This window comes from Thalassophryne amazonica, chromosome 13 (genome assembly GCF_902500255.1).
Source record: "Thalassophryne amazonica chromosome 13, fThaAma1.1, whole genome shotgun sequence".
Taxonomy (NCBI): Eukaryota; Metazoa; Chordata; class Actinopteri; order Batrachoidiformes; family Batrachoididae; genus Thalassophryne; species Thalassophryne amazonica.
In genome coordinates this window covers 33,419,012-33,439,312 of record NC_047115.1, presented here as the reverse complement: position 1 = coordinate 33,439,312, position 20,301 = coordinate 33,419,012, and the positions used below count along the sequence as shown (strand labels likewise).

The window sequence follows — 20,301 nt, the reverse complement described above, 5'->3', positions numbered from 1 at the left end:
CTGTTCAGTGGTGACATGAAGTGGTTTAGTGAGTGTTTTTAACTTGTCCTGTGTCATTACTTAAGTAGCCAATTAACCCTGGAAGCTGTTTGCATTTTAAATATATAATACAACGATTAATTTTGCTTTGTGAAAGATGACTGCTAAACCATCTAAGAATAGAACCGAGGTGGATAAATTCCGGCATTCATGTTTAAGGTGATGAAATGTGGAAAAATCATTTTTAACCATCTTTGACAGTGGAACAACCTATAATTCTTTGTGTGTGCATGTAGAAACCTCTCTGTTATGAGCAATATTCTTTGATATATACATTTTAAATGTCTGTGATGTATGTCAGGGAATCCAGAGTGAGACGTGTACTCTGGGAAACACGACCACAGTCTGTGGGAAAGAGATGGATTGAATGGGATGTGGAAAACTGTAGCTTGTTTAATTTTAAAATGACAGGAATGGGAATGTGTACGTACTTACTGGTACATAACTCATAATGGGAATTTTTAGAACAAATCATTCCATGTATTTTGGCTGCTTTTCTGTAAATCTGCACAGATTCACAATTGAACTGGTTGAAAATTGGATAAACATTCTTTTCACCAGTTACACAGCTGTGCATGCTCATGGTTGTCTTTAATGAATCTCAGTCATTGTGAAACTGAATGCATCATTTCCAAAGCCTTGGTCTGGCGGCTGCCAAGGCCACTGCTGATTTTTGGAACAGCACAGTGCTGTTTTGACATTCTAAATGAAAAACCTAAAAACAAAAATCGAGAATTACGTTGTAATATTATGCCAGCAGTCATTAGACAAGAGGTAGGATGCACCCTGGACAGACCACCAGTCTGTCATAGGCCTCACTTAACAACTGATCATAAATATTTTACTACCTCATACTGTTACTTAGTCTACCAAGAGAGACTAAGATGAGGAGTATATTCCATGTAGTGTGAGGGAGCATGAGTTTCGCCATTTTGATCATGTGCTGCATTTCTCTGTGGATGATCCAGCAAGTAGCTGCCTGAGTGTTGAGGACCCCAGTAGCTGGAGAAGGCCAAGGGACATACATAGACATGGACAACAAAGGTGTAAAAAAAGAATTTCCAATTTTAATAAAGCCAACAAAAGTTAACAAACCATTGTAAAAATCAAAATAACCAAGCTATATGGTTATTTAAGAAATGTGGGAATGACCCAGTTGTCAGCCTCGGTGGTTGCCATCCAGGACCTAAGGCAGTTCCATGGTGTTGTGGAAACGGGGAAGCATAGCACCAGTGCTCTAGGACTTGACTTGACACATATTTCCCTGAACAATGTGAACTTTTGATTTACCACGTTAATAGCACAGATGGGTTTTTTGGGTGATGTTATGCTTAAACTTGGACCAGTTTGTTACAAAAGTTAATCATCTTGAGACATAAGTAAAGCTCATCGTCCATTGCCAATTTATGGCCCAGATTGCCTTGCCAATTTCAAATTTGATGAAATCAGGCCCAATTCATTACAACAACAGTCTGAAGTTGTGCGTCAGGTTAGTGCTAATTACAAGCAAGGTTGGGTAGGATTACTTTGAAAGAATACATGTGGATTACATGTATGTATGTACACACATTTGGATTAGTTGTAATCTGATTACTTCTGGATTACATTTCAAAGTAATCCTACCCAACCTTGATTACAAGTGATACAGTAGCACCATGACACTGGTGCTACTGGGCATACTCACAGTGGTACTGTGTGTGTTCTATGGTAATGTCTGTAAGTAAATTAAGTAAAATTTATTTGTATAGCACCAAGAGGACAGAATGTGGTTGACTTGAAGTGCACATGAAGCAGGAATCGTATGCAATATGTGTAAAATCGTAGCTGCTTCTAAAGCCTCGTGCACTTGTTGCAATAACTATTTGTGCACACCAGCGTCTGAAAGACAGAGTGTGTGCTGTTGGAGCCCATCGAACCCTCTTGCAGCAGGTGTTGGCCAAATTCCAGGTGACACACACGAACATCTAATACTGCTCGCTTGCCACTTAGAAAATGTGTGGCCATTATTATTATTAGCACAAAAACAGTCAGCAGACAATCACTGTCGAGCTGGATGTGAAATTTGTCTAAGTGCCCCCACGAGTGTGGCTTTGCAAACACACAGTGACACGTTGGTGTGTGTGCTCAACTGACAGGGGTCTGTGTCCACCGACAGGAGTAGCTGTAGAGATATGTGGTTCTGGACGTCCCAGCTGGAGAACACGTACTGTGTTTGGACAGACATAAACTAACAAATATCCACTGTGACGTGCGTGTGTCTGCTTGCTGTCCTCATGTGGAGATACTTAAAAACATATATCGCTGTTGCAATGGGCTGCAGGGAACATGCACATGGCGCGTACATTGACAGGCTACCCCAGGTGAAACGGACCATCAGATCATAACATGGAGCAGGCGATCTGAAAGTCACGTCACCCACTTGAGCTCTGTTCCACATGATGCGATGTCTGTCCTGTGGCGAACTGTCCACAAGACACACGTGTCAGGCAGGCCACCAGCAGGTGTGGACATGATAAGAGCGCCCTGTTTCATCATTCATGTCATTTCATGACTGTACGTCTGTGACCATGGGTCATCTACAGGGGAACAGATGGATCATATTTGCATATTTATGTCCGCTTGATAAGAGGGATTCAGTAAAATGTGGTGTTTTTATATGGTGTGTGGTTTTATTTTTCTTAAATACGTCCATGTCCTTCTTGATATCAGTCATTTTCCTGTACCTTTTACAGGACAGTGATGGTAGCTTAGTGGTAAAGTTTCTGACTGGCAATCAGAGCTTTTGGAAATTGCAGGTTTGAATCCCGTGGGTTGAATCCCGCATTTTTTATTTTTTATTTTCACAGCAGCTGTGTGCTGTGGTTACAGTTCATGCAGCTGCTCGCACTGTGTTCCCGTCTGCATAAAACCGTCGCATCGGCATCGTTCACGCCTGGCTGTCAGCTCAATGTTTTCGTGGTTTACTTAAACGAGCTGTTCCGCCGTGATTCGCCCTGAGTTGTACTCATTCATACTATGTGTAAAGGGTCCTAACTGAGGCTAGGGAACAGTGAATTACAATGGTCAAGATGCGTAAAAATAAAATCTTGACTAGCTCAGCTTGAGACACGTCTGTGGTTATAACAAGACATTACTACAAAGCTAAAGTGTTTCGGTTAACATCTGAAAACTGTCTTCTGTTGACGAGTGTGACATGCTTTCACTGGATTATGGATGTACTGTACATTATAATTCCAACAGAAATTTGAAGAAGTCAGTGAACAGTAAATCTTTGAACGCACCAAACTGTAAACACACACACAGACACACACACACACACACACACACACACACACACACACACACACACACACACACACACACACACACACACACACACACACACACACACACACACACACACGGCCAATTAAATTATGCTGCTTGTGCAGGGTAATGATAAATTCTCATAAACTGTAAGATCATATTTTATGCACGTATGGAAAACATGACATAACACCTGGCATTTATAAACTCTAACAGGCTGTCGTACAAAACTAAGAAAACCAAACAGTCCTATTGACTGCTTTGTTTCTGACTTTGTAATGAGTGATCTCCCTTTTCTTGCTTTATTTTCTTGTTGAATATATCAGAAAGAAACGCTGCCTTTAAGTTCATATCTTAAACAAGCGACTTGGCTGTGTGTTCTTTGTTCACTGCTGGAGGCCGAGAAAACCAGGTCATGCAGTCAGACCACTCTAATTGTGGTCATGAGAGGCGCTAATGAAAATACATGTGAAAGCTCTCTGCAGAGACCGTGTGGTTATGAGATGTGAGAAGGTCCGGACAGAAAATATAGAATGCCACATTTTATATTTTAGCACATGCTTGTCATGTTCGTATGTGCCACTGTGTGTTACCGATTCCTGCATGTCTGAAATGGAAAAGGTCAGCTGGTATGATGTAATGTTACCGTTTATCATTCTGAAGTGTCACCCTCCCGTTTTTCAGGGTCGTATGTGACTTTTGCACAGGTTGACTCATTTTGCTTGTCAGAATTTATGATCGCAGATCTGTCAGGAGGAAAGACATTTATTTGGGGGAAGACAAATGCATGTAAAACTAGAAGCACTCAGAGAGTGCAAACCTCTGCCAAGGCCATGGGGTCACTGACGCCATAACATCTACACGCCGTGGAATCATTGAACCTAAAAAAGTCTAACAATGATGTTTGCTCAGTAGTAAAAAAAAGTTTCGTCTGCTGTGACTGGATAGCATGTATCCTTAGTGCTTGGCATCACAGTTTATTGCAACTTGCACCTTTCCCAGAAGCTGCTGTCATCTGAGCACTGATATTGATATTGGATGTGCTTATAGACAAAAACAAATAAGAGACAAAATTCAATTTATTATTCAACTAAACTGCAAATATATCAATTTTTTAACATTTATGAAACACTTCTCTAAACAAGGCCATAGGGTCACTGACCCTAAAGAGATTCCCTCCTTGGCACAGTGATCTATTTCTTTTTGTCTCTTTCTCTAAAATTGTATATAATAATCATTAGATTATTAATATATAAACAAAAATAAATTGAAGAAATATTACAATTTGAAAACAAATGCACCCGAACGTGATGACAGCTGCAACTGCTTAATGCTAACTTTTAACATCCATCCATCCATTTTCTTCCGCTTTATCTGGAGTCAGGTCGCGGGGCAGCAGCTCAAGCAAAGCCGCCCAGACCTCCCGATCCACACACACCTCCCCCAGCTCCTCCGGGGGAACCCCAAGGCGTTCCCAAGCCAGCCGAGAGATGTAATCCTTCCAGCGTGTCCTGGGTCTTCCCCGGGGCCTCCTCCCAATGGGACGTGCCCGGAACACCTCTCCAGCGAGGCATCCAGGGGGCATCCGGAAAAGATGCCCGAGCCACCTCAACTGACTCCTCTCGACGTGGAGGAGCAGCGGCTCGACTCCGAGCTCCTCCTGAGTGAGTTTTAACATTGAAAATGCCATAGACATGCTAACGCGTTAGCATCGGGATCCGGATCGTGGACTAAAATTTAATCACTTGTTCCTCTTGTCATTTCCATCCACTCCACAAAATTTCAACAAAAATAAATGTAAGAAATATTACAATTTGAAAACAAATGCACACCAGGATACAAATGTGCAGTACAAGTAAGTATATATACTTATGTCAGTGTGTATATGCTGCAAGTTAAAAGTGATGATGGTTTCAGACAAATCACACATCAGAATATTTACAAATATTTTGATGCATGAGTGATGCATGACAAATATTTTGCATTATATCTAAATCAAAAGTGCCTCAATCACTTTCATTGGCACTCTCAATGAATAGACTAAGTTTGACCTGCATCTGATCTGTATTGCAGATTTAGCTCATATATGTATGTGGTTATGTTTTCACCCCTGTTTGTTTGTTTGTCTGTTTGTGAGTGGCTTGCAACCCTCAATTTTTCATATATCCTTATGAAATTTTCAGATCCTGATAGGCAAGAACTGATTACATTTTCAAGGTCATAGGTCAAAAGTCAAAGTCAGGAAAAATCTTGGAAAATTGTTATCCTTTAACGTTGAATGAATTTTCAAAAATTCGTAATTGTCAAAAACGATCAAATTTCTTTCATATTTGAGACTGTTATGTAGGACGGTATCCTTTATCGACTGACAAAGTTTGATCTGGAACTGATCCAGATTACAGATTTTGTGGCCATTTAAATTTATTATTAAAAACCCTATTTAATGTATATTTTACATTATTTCAAAATAAGGCAAAATAATTTTCTTCAGGATTAATAAAGTTCTTTCTTATTTTCATTCTTATTCTTATTCAAGCATGCCTCAATCACTTTCATATTTGAAAGTGAGGTTCAGACTGGCACTCACTATCACCTGACAAAGTTTGATCTGGATTTGATCCGGATTGTGGATTTTGTGGACATTTGAATTTAATATGGAAAAACCCATTTGGTGTACATTTTGGATTATATCTCCATCAAAAGTGCCTCAATCCCTCTCATTTGTGACAATGAGGTGCAAATGGGCACTCCCAATGAATAGACTAAGTTTGATCTGCATCTGATCCATATTGCCCATTAGGAGATATTTGACTTTAACATTGAAAAGCCCTTTTGATCCATATTTTGTATTATATTTGATATTATGAAAAGCCACTTTTAACAGGACTTTGACCATGAAACTTTTTTCCAAGGTAAAAATTTGTGGAATTGGAAACTAGTGTTGGCAGAGGTTTGCGCTCTTTGGGCGCAGCGCTCTAATTACTGTATTTATTTATCTTTGACTTTTCACTCCTCAAATCCCACACTGATTTTTAAAGTCCTTCTTTCATTCCTACATCGATGTTTGCAATCATGGATCCATCCATTCATGCACTGGGTGACCCTCCATCCCCAGTGCTATTTTTCATCCATTCAGAAGCAACCTAATATCCACTTAAGACGCAAGAGCAGAACAAGTGAAGGTAGAAGACTGAATCATAGTGAATGAGCCGTGTCTGTTGACCCTGACAGACATGTGACGGGGAAAGCCAGAAGCGAAAAGAGGATGAAGGGAAAGGAGAAAGGCAGCGGCACTCTTTGGATTGAAGTGAAGTGAAGCATTGAGAGTTTTGATCAGGCAGCAAGTAAAAGCAGAGTGTGATGGTGGCGGTGCATGGGCGCCGTTTGATGCTGTGAGTGGGCAGTGTGACATGCCGTCTCAGGGAAACACAAGCTCTCCTGCCAAGTGATGGAAGGAATTGACGACTGACAGAGAGAGGGAGGGAAATGCAGGTGAGGTGGAGAAAGACTCTGTGTATTCCCAGTCTTTGGAAAAGCCCACGCACACACACTATAAATTGCTGTGAGTGAATAGATAGATGCTGTAGGTGTTTTAATCTTTCTGAATTCAGTTTTGACAGCTTTACTGCTGTGCTAATTCACTGCAATGGCGCTCAAAGATTTCCTTCGCTCACCCGTTTACAGTTTGAAAACAAATTCACGATTCATCAAACACTAATAATATTAAAGAATACAGTAACAAGTAGAGATCTGTGATCAAATTCAGAACATGTACTTTATACAGTATCAGTAGAGTCAGTTTTTTTGTGATGAAACACCAGAATTAAACTGTTCAACATCTGTACATGCAATTAATAAATATGACATAAATAACAGCAAAAGTCCAATTGTAACCTCATGAAGCTGTCAGACCACCATTATCATGTCAATGTCCTACAGTATGATGCATCAATTCAACAAAAAAGTCTATTTATCTCTCATTGATCTCGGACTGCAATTATTTTCCTTCAAAGCGCATCTTCATATGGTGTACAAACACTGTGTGAAGCTTCATTGAGATTGATAAAGTCTTTTCATAAGAGTTGCGCCTATGAAATCTCATACAGTACGAGGCATTAATTAAACAAAAATGGCAGTTATCTCTTGTTGGTGATGTCTTTTTGTTTGTGTGCATCTTCATACTGTATCTGTGTTTCCACTGTGTGACGTTTCACCAAACCGTTTAGGAGGAGTTGGGCTCACAACGTCATTATCACACGATGCATTAATTAATGCTTCAAGCCCTAATGACGCTCTCCTGCATCCTGGTCAACTTTTCAATATATTTCTATTAATAAATCATATCTTTACACAGTGTTCAAGGCAAATATATGTCTCATTTCCAGGGAGATTTTTTCTGAACATTTTGATATGCAACACATGGGCATTATACTAAAAGAAAGTATACTTATTGGAGAATTTCCTAAGGTATGGTCAATCCAGGAAATACCCAAAGGGCTCAAAGGGATAAACACAAAAGTCCAATTTTGTCCCATATCAGATATGAACTATTTTCATTAATTCACATTTTCACATGGTGTACTACCACTATATGATGTTTCAATAAACTCCATCAAAGAGTTTAGGAGGTTTTGGGCTTCTTATACTCATGGACAGACAGTCAGATGGACAGAGGGACAGATTGTTGGATGGACAGGGTAAACCCCCTGCACTCAAGATGCTCTATGGGCTTTATGGGTGGGACTGTGTTATAAGGGTTGGTTCAGCCTCCGAAGCCTCAAAAGACCACATGTTTGTTGGACACAGCCTGAAACGAGTGCATCCCCTAATTTGGGACAGAGCCTGTTTCTCAGAGACTGAGACAGTAAGCCAACTGGGTCATCGTTTGTGTCTCACAGAGCTGTTACAGATATGAATCCAGATATGGATGTCTGTTTTGTATGTCATAAAAGTCTATAATGTGCAATTTTAGGCTTAGATTTATTATTATTATTTTTTTTATAGCCAGAGTCGACTGATGTGTATAGTTATAGAACTGTGGAATTGACTTCATCCAATGAGTCATTTTTTTAGTGTAGATATCTCTCTAAGGGCCCCTTCACACATAGCGCAAATTTGGTCGATTTTCGCATAAAGTGTGCATGAAGCAGGAATCATGTGCAAAACGTAAAATTGTAGCTGACTCCTGCTGCTACAACTATTTACTCACACCAGCGGATGAAAGACAGAGTGTGCGCTGTAAATGGTAAATGGACTGCATTTATATAGCGCTTTTCCATCTGCATCAGATGCTCAAAGCATTTTACAATTATGCCTCACATTCACCCCGATGCCAGGGTGTTGCCATACAAGGCGCTCACTACACAGTGGGAGCAATAGGGATTAAAGGCCTTGCCCAAGGGTCCTTTGTGATTTTCCAGTCAGGTGGGGATTTGAACCCATGATCTTCTGGACTCAAGCCCAACACCTTAACCACTAGACCATCACCTCACTGTGCGAGCCCATCGAACCCTCTTGCAGCAGGTGTCGGCCAGATTCCAGGTGACACACAAACATCTAACATCGCTCGCTTGCCACTTAGAAAATGTGTGGCCATTCGTACTATCATCACGAAAACAGTCTGCAGACAATCACTGTCGAGCTGGCAGTGAAATTTGTCTAAGTGCCCCATGACTGTGAAGTTGCACATATGGCGTGCCAGAATGTCAGCTCCAGCCACAACACGTGTGTGTGTGTGTTTCGCGCGCTCCCCCACCCCTCATCACATGTGTACATGTGGTTTGTGCATCCGCCCTCCCCGCAGGTGAGGCATCTCTCATGCGATCACAGAGACATCTTGGTCTGTGTGCTGACAGGACAGGGGGTGTGGCTGGCTAGCATTTCAAAGCGTCATGGAATATTGCCTCATTTCTGCTTAAAACAACCGTGTTTCTGCTTAAAACTGACTTTAGAATGATTTGAAGAGGTTTTACCTTGTCATCTGATGGTTAATAATACCATTAATCCATTTGATTGCTTTGGGTGAAGAGACTCCATCTCAGATGTGCTGCTGTGGTCCAAAATGACACATGTGCAGTGGAGGCAGGGCAGACCAATTTTTGAGGGGCCACACCGGTCTAAATGTCCTCACTTTCCAAAATGGTTGTCACTAAACAGGTCCTCTACCCGCGATGCTCCTCACAAAGATAGCAGTACAAACTCTACACTCAAAAAACTGACTCACTTGATTGGATTTCCATCTAAAAAATATATGCAGTCCCAACTAAATTAAATTATCTTGCATGGATGTGCATTTTATTTAATCAATCAATCAATCAACTTTTTTCTTATATAGCGCCAAATCACAACAAACAGTTGCCCCAAGGCGCTCAAGTTTAGTTGTGGACCCAAGGGTCCTTGTTCTTTATTTTTGATGACTTTGTATCAGCTTCCAGCAAGTGCCAAATTGCAGAGCCTCACCACCTTTTAAATGCTTCTGATCATGTGAGCAAACAGAAACATATTTGCAAGAGTAATTGCAGGAGCTTTTTGTCATAAATGGAATGCTCTGAGAGCTTCATCTCTTTAGTTGAGAATCCTTGGCTCCAGCTGCATCTCCCATTACTAGAAAGACAATAATGGTTGTTTTGATTGGAGTGATACTCTTCATTCGTCATACGACAAAGCACATTTGTGTTTCTAGTTCCCTGTACAGAGACCAACATGAGTCGCCATATCAGCGGTAATGAAAAATCTACTTTTAATCGTATTTCATCATAATCCCTTCCCCTGGATGTTAATGTGAATATGTCCACAGAGTGACAGGGGCGAGGTTTCTCTGTGGACATGATAACGAGCAAAGCAGGGGATGGAGTTTTATTCAGTTTGGTGGAATGAAGGCCCTTGTATCAAAGAATTGTTGATTACATTTTGAGGCAGATCCAGATCTGATTTAAAATCTTGTTTCTCTTTTTGTGTGTTTCAAGAACAGGCTTCATTACATCAGAAAGATCTCTGCTTATTATGCTCAAAGAAGTGTAGTTCAAAGTTAAAGGGATTGCATACAGTGTTTCAACAAATTAATTGAAGTCATAAGATGTCTTACAGATATTAAACGTTTGCAGACAAAAATACCTCAGAGAAACAGAGGCAATGCACAGCAAGCAAAATAAATATAGAAACAAACAAACAAACATATAAATACAGTGCATCCACAATGTATTCATAGTGCTTCACTTTTTCCACATTTTGTTATGTAACAGTCTTATTCCAAAATTGAGTAAATTCATTTTCCTTTCAAAGTTCTACTCACAACACCCCATAATGACAACATGAAAAAGTTTTTTTTTTTAAACTTTTGCAAATTTGTTAAAAATTAAAAAACTAAGAAATCACGTGTACATAAGTATTCACACACTTTGCTCAATGCTTTGTTGATGCACCTTTGGCAGCAATTTGCCACAAGCTTGATGCACCTATCTTTGGGCAGTTTTGTCCATTCCTGTTTGCGGCACCTCTCAAGCTTCATCAGGTTGGATGGGGAGCGTTGGTGCACAGCCATTTTCAGATCTCTCCAGAGATGTTCAATCAGATTCAGGTCTGAGCTCTGGCCGGGCCACTCAAGGACATTCACAGAGTTGTCCTGAAGCCACTCCTTTGATATCTTGGCTGTGTGCTTAGTATCATTGCCCTGTTGAAAGATGAACTGTTGCCCCAGTCTGAGGTCAAGAGCGCTCTGGAGCAGGTTTTCATCCAGGATGACTCTGTACATTGCTGCATTCATCTTTCCCTCAATCCTGACTAGTCTCCATGTTCCCGCTGATGAAAAGCATCCTCACAGCTTGATGCTGCACAACCATGCTTCACTGTAGGGGTGATGCCTGGCATTCACACCAAAGAGTTCAATCTTTAATCTTTTATTTATTTGACATAAAGTCATGTCTGACTTTATGTCAAATAAATGGTTATGAGTACTTTGACACACTCCAATGTGGTGTACTACTTACACAATGAGGGAATGTCAGCTGCAGCGCTGTGGCCATGTGGCATCATTGACTGTCCATGATTCAGCCTGCAGGTGTCTCACCTCTGAGGACTACAGCAGCTGTTAAAGACAGCAGGGGATCCCCACATATCACTCGGCTTCAGGTGATATAGGAGGTGGGGACTGACCATTATTCTGCTTTGATGGCTGCAAATTGGTATATAGGCTGGTTTGGTAGTATGCCGAATGTTGATGCGCTCTGCATGCTTGTAGGCTGAACCTGGCCAAGATATAGAATGATAAGTCTAGATCAGGGATAAAGTCCCTCCTTTGTGCACCAAAAATGACTGCTCATTATCACCTCAGTGGGGTGAACCGTTGAGTTCAGCTACGTGGTTTTTACTTTTGTATCCTGGGATCATTGCTGGCATCTAAATGTGCACATGCTGCTATTTCCCTTCCTTTCTTCCACAGGTGAAGAATGTCTTTGAGCAAGAAGGTTTCCATCGCCAGAAGCGAGGTTACAGAAACATCAATGATATTGAAGTCAACACGAGTGACCCTCTTTTCACCAAACAGTGGTATCTGGTGAGTAATCAAGCAGGAAGTTGTCTGAATGATGTCTGACCTTTAGCAACAACTCACATTCTTCGACTTTAATTAGTGAAAGGCCGGGGCATGTTTCCCAACAGTGTCTGAATTAACATTTGTTTTCATTCTTTAATTAGCCAGATTAAATGTCTGTGGCATTTCAGTGCTGGATTCATGCTGCCTTGCTTCTGCCCCTCTTGTTTGTCCTAACTAGGACATATCACTTGTTTGGTGGTGGTGGAAAAATCACCAGTACATTGGGGATGCAACAGTATTTGATTCATATTTGGATACTCTATTATCTATTGCGTAGTTTTACGAAACACATACATACACATTCATTATATTGGTTGATTTTTTTAAATGATGAATGTCACAAATGTGTGCCATATTGTTTGTGATTAGATAAACACTGGCCAGGCAGATGGGACCCCCGGCCTAGATCTCAATGTGGCTGAAGCTTGGGCACTGGGCTACACAGGCAAAGGAGTTACGATTGCAATTATGGACGATGGTGAGTATGTTGTTATCATACCCTGCAGTTACAACTGCATATAACCATCAACCACCATTTTATTCACAATATTTTAATGAACAATACAATAAATTATAAGAAAGCATGTCTTCTGAAGATATGGAAGAAGTACAATGTGTTGAATGCATTATATATCCTCCTGACTACCAGGACATACAGTAGTGTTCAGAATAATAGTAATGCTATGGGACTAAAAAGATTAATCCAGGTTTTGAGTATATTTCTTATTGTTACATGGGAAACAAGGTACCAGTAGATTCAGTAGATTCTCACAAATTCAACAAGACCAAGCATTCATGATATGCACACTCTTAAGGCTACGAAAGTGGGCTATTAGTAAAAAAAAAAGTAGAAAAGGGGCTGTTCACAATAATAGTAGTGTGGCATTCAGTCAGTGAGTTCGTCAGTTTTGTGGAACAAACAGGTGTGAATCAGGTGTCCGCTATTTAAGGATGAAGCCAGCACCTGTTGAACATGCTTTTGTCTTTGAAAGCCTGAGGAAAATGGGACATTCAAGACATTGTTCAGAAGAACAGCGTAGTTTGAATAAAAAGTTGATTGGAGAGGGGAAAACGTATACGCAGGTGCAAAAAATTATAGGCTGTTCATCTACAGTGATCTCCAATGCTTTACAATGGACAAAAAAACCAGAGACGCGTGGAAGAAAATGGAAAACAACCATCAAAACGGATAGAAGAATAACCAGAATGGCAAAGGCTCACCCATTGATCAGCTCCAGGATGATCAAAGACAGTCTGGAGTTACCTGTAAGTGCTGTGACAGTTAGAACACGCCTGTGTGAAACTAATTTATTTGCAAGAATCCCCAACAAAGGCCCTCTGTTAAATAAAAGACATGTGCAGAAGAGGTTACAATGTGCCAAAGAACACATCAACTGGCCTAAAGAGAAATGGAGGAATATTTTGTGGACTGATGAGAGTAAAATAGATCTTTTTGGGTCCAAGGGCCGCAGACAGTTTGTGAGACAACCCCCAAACTCTGAATTCAAGCCACAGTTCACAGTGAAGACAGTGAAGCATGGTGGTGCAAGCATCATGATATAGGCATCATGTCATATGGGCATGCATATATCGCATACCAGGTATCATGGATCAGTGTGGATATGTCAAAATACTTGAAGAGGTCATGTTGCCTTATGCTGAAGAGGACATGCCCTTGAAATGGGTGTTTCAACAAGACAATGACCCCAAGCACACTAGTAAATGAGCAAAATCTTGGTTCCAAACCAACAAAATGAATGTTTTGGAGTGGCCTCCCAATCCCCGGACCTAAATCCAATTGAGAACTTGTGGGGTGACATCAAAAAAGCTGTTTCTGAAGCAAAACCAAGAAATGTGAATGAACTGTGGAATGTTGTTAAAGAATCTTGGAGTGGAATAACAGCTAAAAGGTGCCACAAGTTGGTTGACTCCATGCCTCGCAGATGTGAAGAAATCATAAAAAACTGTGGTTATACAACTAAATACTAGTTTAGTGATTCACAGGATTGCTACATAAAAAAGCAGTTTGAACATAATAGTTTTGAGTTTGTAGCGTCAACAGCAGATGCTACTATTATTGTGAACACCCCCTTTTCTACTTTTTGTTTTTACTAATAGCCCAATTTCATAGCCTTAAGAGTGTGCATATCATGAATGCTTGGTCTTGTTGGATTTGTGAGAATCTTCTGAATCTACTGGTACCTTGTTTCCCATGTAACAATAAGAAATATACTCAAAACCTGGATTAATCTTTTTAGTCACATAGCACTACTATTATTCTGAACACTACTGTTTATACACAGGAAATTTTGCTGAGTAAAATTTACTCTAGCATTTGATCCCAGTCTAAATAGAGTAAATTACACTCTACACTGTAAAACATAATGAGTTAGGTGAACTCAAACCATTTGAGGAAACTGATGGCCTTAAACCATTTGAGTTTGCCATCTTAAATAAAATTATTTTCAGAAATTTAATTGTTAAAGTGACATTCCACATCCCAACAGCCAGGGGCTGTGAGCATGGACCGGACCGCCGGGCCACCCGACCTCCAAATCCGAGGCCATGGTTCTCGACCGGAAAAAGGTGCTTTGCCCTCTTCAGGTCGGTGGAGTGTCCTTGCCTCAAGTGGAGGAGTTTAAGTATCTCAGGGTCTTGTTCACGAGTGAGGGACGGATGGAGCGTGAGATCGATAGACGGCTCAGTGCAGCATCTGCAGTGATGCGGTCGCTGTATCGGTCCATCGTGGTGAAGAGAGAGCTGAGTAGAGGGGCAAAGCTCTCGATTTACCGATCGATCTACGTTCTGATCCTCACCTATGGTCATGAGATTTGGCTCATGACCGAAAGAACGTGATCGCGAGTACAAGCGGCCGAGATGAGTTTCCTCCGCAGGGTGGCTGGGCGCTCCCTTAGAGATAGAGTGAGGAGCTCGGTCACTCGGGAGAAGCAGGGAGTCGAGCCGCTGCTCCTCCACGTCGAAAGGAGTCAGTTGAGGTGGCTCAGGCATCTTTTCCGAAAGCCCCCTGGACGCCTCGCTGGAGAGGTGTTCCGGGCATGTCCCATTGGGAGGAGGCCCCGGGGAAGACCCAGGACACGCTGGAAGGACTACATCTCTCGGCTGGCTTGGGAACGCCTTGGGGTTCCCCAGGAGGAGCTGGGGGAGGTGTGTGTGGATCGGGAGGTCTGGGTGGCTTTGCATGAGCTGCTGCCCCCGCGACCTGACTCCGGATTTACAATTTATAGTTCATTAAACTTATGTAAATCTAGTTTATGTTTTTCAATAAAAAAGTGACAAATTTCTGTCTAAAAAATTTGCATTACAATTTAGATTTTTTGATGCATTCTTTGGTTTACTTGTTAACTCTGCATTGCTGTTATGACTCTGCCCATTCGCTCCCCTCAGACTCTAACCAGAAGGCTAAAACCCAGGGCTCTGGCCTTGTGACCAGAGAATCATTTTAAGCTGTTGGGAGTGAGGTTTACTAACTACATATGCACAGCGACACCTGCTGGCCTCTGTTACATAAACTCAATTAAAATGAGTGAATAGAATGCACTGGAAATACATCACCAACACTTAAATGCCCCAAAACTTTAAATGCACTTAAAGGAACTGAGTTATTTTGACAACAATTCATTTTTGAGTTATTTTAATTAATGGAATTGAGTGACTATAACTTTTTCAAAGTTTGAGTTACATTAACTTAATTATTGTATTAAAATGGGGTATTCGGTTTAACAGTGTGTTTTAGATCTGCCTGGATCAGATCCCTGACAGGTCCAAGCCAGTCTCCCACATTCCAGCTTGCCATGATTCACAATAAAAGATAGATATGGTGCACACAGGCAGTTTGCACCTTATTATAGCTGTATATAAACCACCCTTTCTCCACAGACGACGCAAAACCAAATCCCCTCGGTCATCAGTTTTCTCTATTAACAATAAAATTAAATATTCCGTTCTTTGCCATTACTTACACACCCTGGAACTGTCTTGGGTCCTGGATGGCAACCCCTCAAGCAAACAACTAGTCCATCATCACCTCATGAGTGTAACCATCTGCCTGCCATGGCCAGGAGAAATATCAGCCCCTGCTGTGGAATCATCAACTGAGTCACCTCATACAGGTGGTTGCCTTTGAACATTTGTTGGCAGAGTCCTAAAAGGCACTGTTGTATTTCACATATTTTTTGTCATAAGTATGTGATTAAATATGAAATTGAAAAACAAGGTGCACTCAGAATGCTCATACTGGATACAATAGCCAACCATTATTTTCTCTACCAAGAGGAGGGCATTCAGAATTTAAACTCTTATTCTCTGCAGATCTGTATATCATACTTGTGTTGTGAAGGAATGCCAACTACAGCATTTTGACCATGTGGTGCATTGCTCTGGGTACAATTCAGCATGCAGGTGCCTCGATGTTGAGGACACCCGGATCTGGAGACATCCCAGAGGATGCCCGTGTTTTGCCTAATTATGGCAGATAGATAGTTAGGGTTAGGCCTGGGTGATTGCCATCCAGAACCCATGGGTTTTCTGTAGTGTGGCTGATGTTGCGACATGTAACATCAGTACAGGCTCCCAGACCTGACTTAACCTGAGGTCTTTGTGACATCACAATGAGTTAAAAAGAAAACTTGTGGGAAAAGAAATATGCTAAAGGACAACTTCGGATAATTTCTTCCCCATCTTTCATCAAAATCTATCAGGTTTTTGTGTCATTAATTTACTGTCATAATATTTTTACAAAAGAAAAGAACAGCAGAAAGGGAGGCAGGGGCAATTGGCGAAGGTTGCAAGAGCAGTCGCAGATTTCAGACTCCTGCGATATTTGGAATGTAACTCAATTAGAATTAAACCTATGTTCCTGCCAAACAGATCCAGATCATCCATTTAGCATAGATCATTATGTGCAGATTCTTTGATTGTGTGGGGACCCTTCTTTTTTATGATATCATGATTTTCTGATTTTCAAATGGATTCATGAGTCTACCTCTCTGTGGTAAGAGCTCAGAAAACAGAATGCTGAAATTCCTTGAATAGAAATGTCAAGTAAAGTGGAACAATGAATTTTGTATTGTGCATATAGAAAACTAGATACACAAATATGATCGCATTAGGGTGATGAAATGGTAAATGGTCATGTAATGCAAAAGAAAAGCTAGGTTATGCCATAATGCACTGTTATGTTTAATTATATGACTGATTATGTCAAACTCACTTTACAGGAATCGATTATCTACATCCAGACCTGGCATCAAATTACGTGAGTACCTTGGTGTGTTATTCAATTTCAGACAATTTGTTGGTGTCTCCTTCGGAGCCACTGGCAGTGATGGGTACTTTCCAAACCGGCTTCACGGCGCCTGTGTTTCCTTGCACTTTTGATGGAGGCGGGCACAACAGCAGACTGCCCTGTCACACACACACACACACACACACACACACACACACACACACACACACACACACACACACACACACACACACACACACACACACACACACACACACACACACGCACAACAAAATGCCAGGGGGTATTTAAAAGTCAAGATGGAGGCATAAGTTTTGGCTGCACTGATTTTGGTCATTTGGAATGCATCATGTTGCCATGATGATGAAATGCAAGCCTGCCCCAAGAGACTGAGGTGTCATGAAAGAATGAGTGATAGAGCGGTGCACAGCTTCAAAACATCCCTTGTCCCGGTATCAAGTCATTTATGCAAGAATGCAAGGACTGAATTATAAATATATTGCCACTGATTTCATCAGAGGTAATAAAAATCATCATCAGAGGAAGTGCAAATCATCCCTCGTGCAGCGTGCTTTATTTTGTCAACAGTGGGAGATCTTTGTAAATGTGGGCCGTATCAGCGTGGGGGCGGTGGGAGTTGTTTCTGCCTGCCTTTGCATGTTTCTTGCCTGTGAACAAAGAAGAGCACTGGCCCAAAAATAACATCATCAGCTGATGTGATGCGGGAGCACAGTGCAAAAGATGGACGGGTCTGCTGTATACGAGAGAGTGAGTGGGACATAGGCATTAGTCACATTTAATTTTATTTGGCAACCATCATTGTGTGTGTGTGTGTGTATGTTGTTTTTTTTTGTTTTTTTTTTGCAGACCAAGCAAATGCCTCCCACAATCAGCTGAGTAAAAGCAATTAAAAAAAGATAAAATTCTGCTTTGACTTCATTACATAACTGAGTTTGGTTTAAATTGATTTTGTGTCTGTGCACGTGGGTGTGTATTCATGTGAGCATTTTTTAAAAAGAGAGTATGCATGAACATACAGTGGTACAGTGGTGTACTATATACTATATATATATATATATATATATATATATATATATATATATATATATATATATATATATATATATATATATATATATATATATATATATATATACACAGTTGTATGTAAAGGTTTGGGCACCCCTGACAATTTCCATGTTTTCCTTTATAAATCATTGGTTGTTTGGATCAGCAATTTCAGTTAAATATATCATATAGCAGACAAACACAGTGATATTTGAGAAGTGAAATGAAGTTTCTAGGATGTACAGAAAGTGTGCAATAATTCTTTAAACAAAATTAGGCAGGTGCAGAAATTTGGGTACCCCAAGAGAAAAAAATACATCAATATTTACTAGATCCTCCTTTTGCAGAAATAACAGCCTGTAAACCCTTCCTATAGCTTCCAATGAGAGTCTGGATTCTGACTGAAGGTATTTTGGACCATTCTTCTTTAAAAAACATCTCAGGTTTAGTCTTGAAAAGATACCAAGGCACTCATCTAATAAAAAAGTTAAAATGCCTTTATTTTATGGGCAAATCATAATTAAAAAAATGTACTTCTTCAACGTGTTTCAGAAGCCTTCATCAGGAAGTGAACACTCATTCTGAGACAAGTCTTGATTAAAAACCTCAAAATAGGTGGGTCAGCAGGTGTGAACAAGTGGATCATCACTTAACTAATGAGAACAAAGTCAGATAAAGGGTATTCAAAGCTGAAAAAACAAACAAACAAACAAACAAACAAACAAAAAAAAACGAGTGGCCAACAATGGGCCTAATTCGTTTTTTTTTTTTTTTTCCAGCTTTGTTTGTTGTGAAAGTGTAGTGACACGGACCCACAACAGGGGGCGCAAATGAACGGACAATGAAAGAGTCAAATATGAACACTTTACTGTTGTGAATGAGCACAACACAGAGGAATGTGAAATTTAACAGACAGTCAATCACAAGGGTGACGTGTGGGCAGGCTCGAGGATAGAAGACGTCTGTCCTGAGATGAACCGGAACCACATGATTTCCTCCGCCACCGAACCCGGAGAATACTGGAGCCGCCAAGTCCCGAGTCCCCAGGTGGCCACCGTCTTCGAAGGTCAGATCTGGTACTGCTGGCAGGGAGCAGATACAATAAGATATGGGTGTGTGCACACCCAGTAGCAACAACGGTGGGAATGCCACCTCCACCTCTAACACACACTCGTGCAGCTCCTGTCTACCCACTTATCTGGTAGAGGCGTGCAGCGGAGCCGTTGCTGGACACACCGAACGCCGGTCACACAGACACGGAACACCACAGGAAAGCGGCTGCAAAAAAGAGTTCAGACTGATACACAGTTCCCTTTCAAGGCTGAGAATACTACCTGAATGGTTTGACGATATCTCGGCGATGAGGTGGAGATGACGTCCGGGTTTTATGGAGTGAGATGATGAAGCATGAATTAGTGACAGCTGTCAGGAGATAATGAGTGACACCTGTCACCCCCGGCTGTGTCCGTGGCGGCAGCGCCCTCTCGTGCCTGAAGCCCGCACTTCAGGCAGGGCGCCCTCTGGTGGTGGGCCAGCAGTACCTCCTCTTCTGGCGGCTCACACAACATTGTTGGCCAATCTTTTTTTTTCAGCTTTGAATACCCTTTATCTGACTTTGTTCTCATTGGCTAAGTGATGATCCACTTGTTCACACCTGCTGACCCACCTATTTTGAGGTTTTTAATCAAGACTTGTCTCAGAATGAGTGTTCACTTCCTGATGAAGGCTTCTGAAACACGTTGAAGAAGTCCATTTTTTAATTATGATTTGCCCATAAAATAAAGGCATTTTAACTTTTTTATTAGATGAGTGCCTTGGTATCTTTTCAAGACTTTATCTGAACAAGCCCTCTACCAATGAGCACCATCTTAAAACAGATATAGTTCTAAGTAGCACTCCAACTCTTCAGCTTTTCAGCATCTCAGGTTTGTTGGTTTCCGAGCATGAAGAGCCCACTTAAAATCAAACCACAGATTTTCAGTAATATTTACATCTGGGGACTGAGATGGCCATTTCAGAACGCTGTACTTGA

The 20,301-nt window shown here is 41.1% G+C and overlaps 1 protein-coding gene across 1 annotated transcript in view; it reads left to right on the top strand.

The window, feature by feature from the left end:
• The window catches only part of pcsk2 (proprotein convertase subtilisin/kexin type 2), a 103,253-nt gene that overhangs the window by 4,009 nt on the left and 78,943 nt on the right, over window positions 1-20,301 (top strand). The window contains exons 3-5 of the mRNA XM_034184271.1: window positions 11,783-11,896; window positions 12,305-12,413; window positions 17,173-17,210. Coding sequence (XP_034040162.1) covers window positions 11,783-11,896; window positions 12,305-12,413; window positions 17,173-17,210 — 261 coding nt within the window. The remainder of the gene's footprint in view (window positions 1-11,782; window positions 11,897-12,304; window positions 12,414-17,172; window positions 17,211-20,301) is intronic.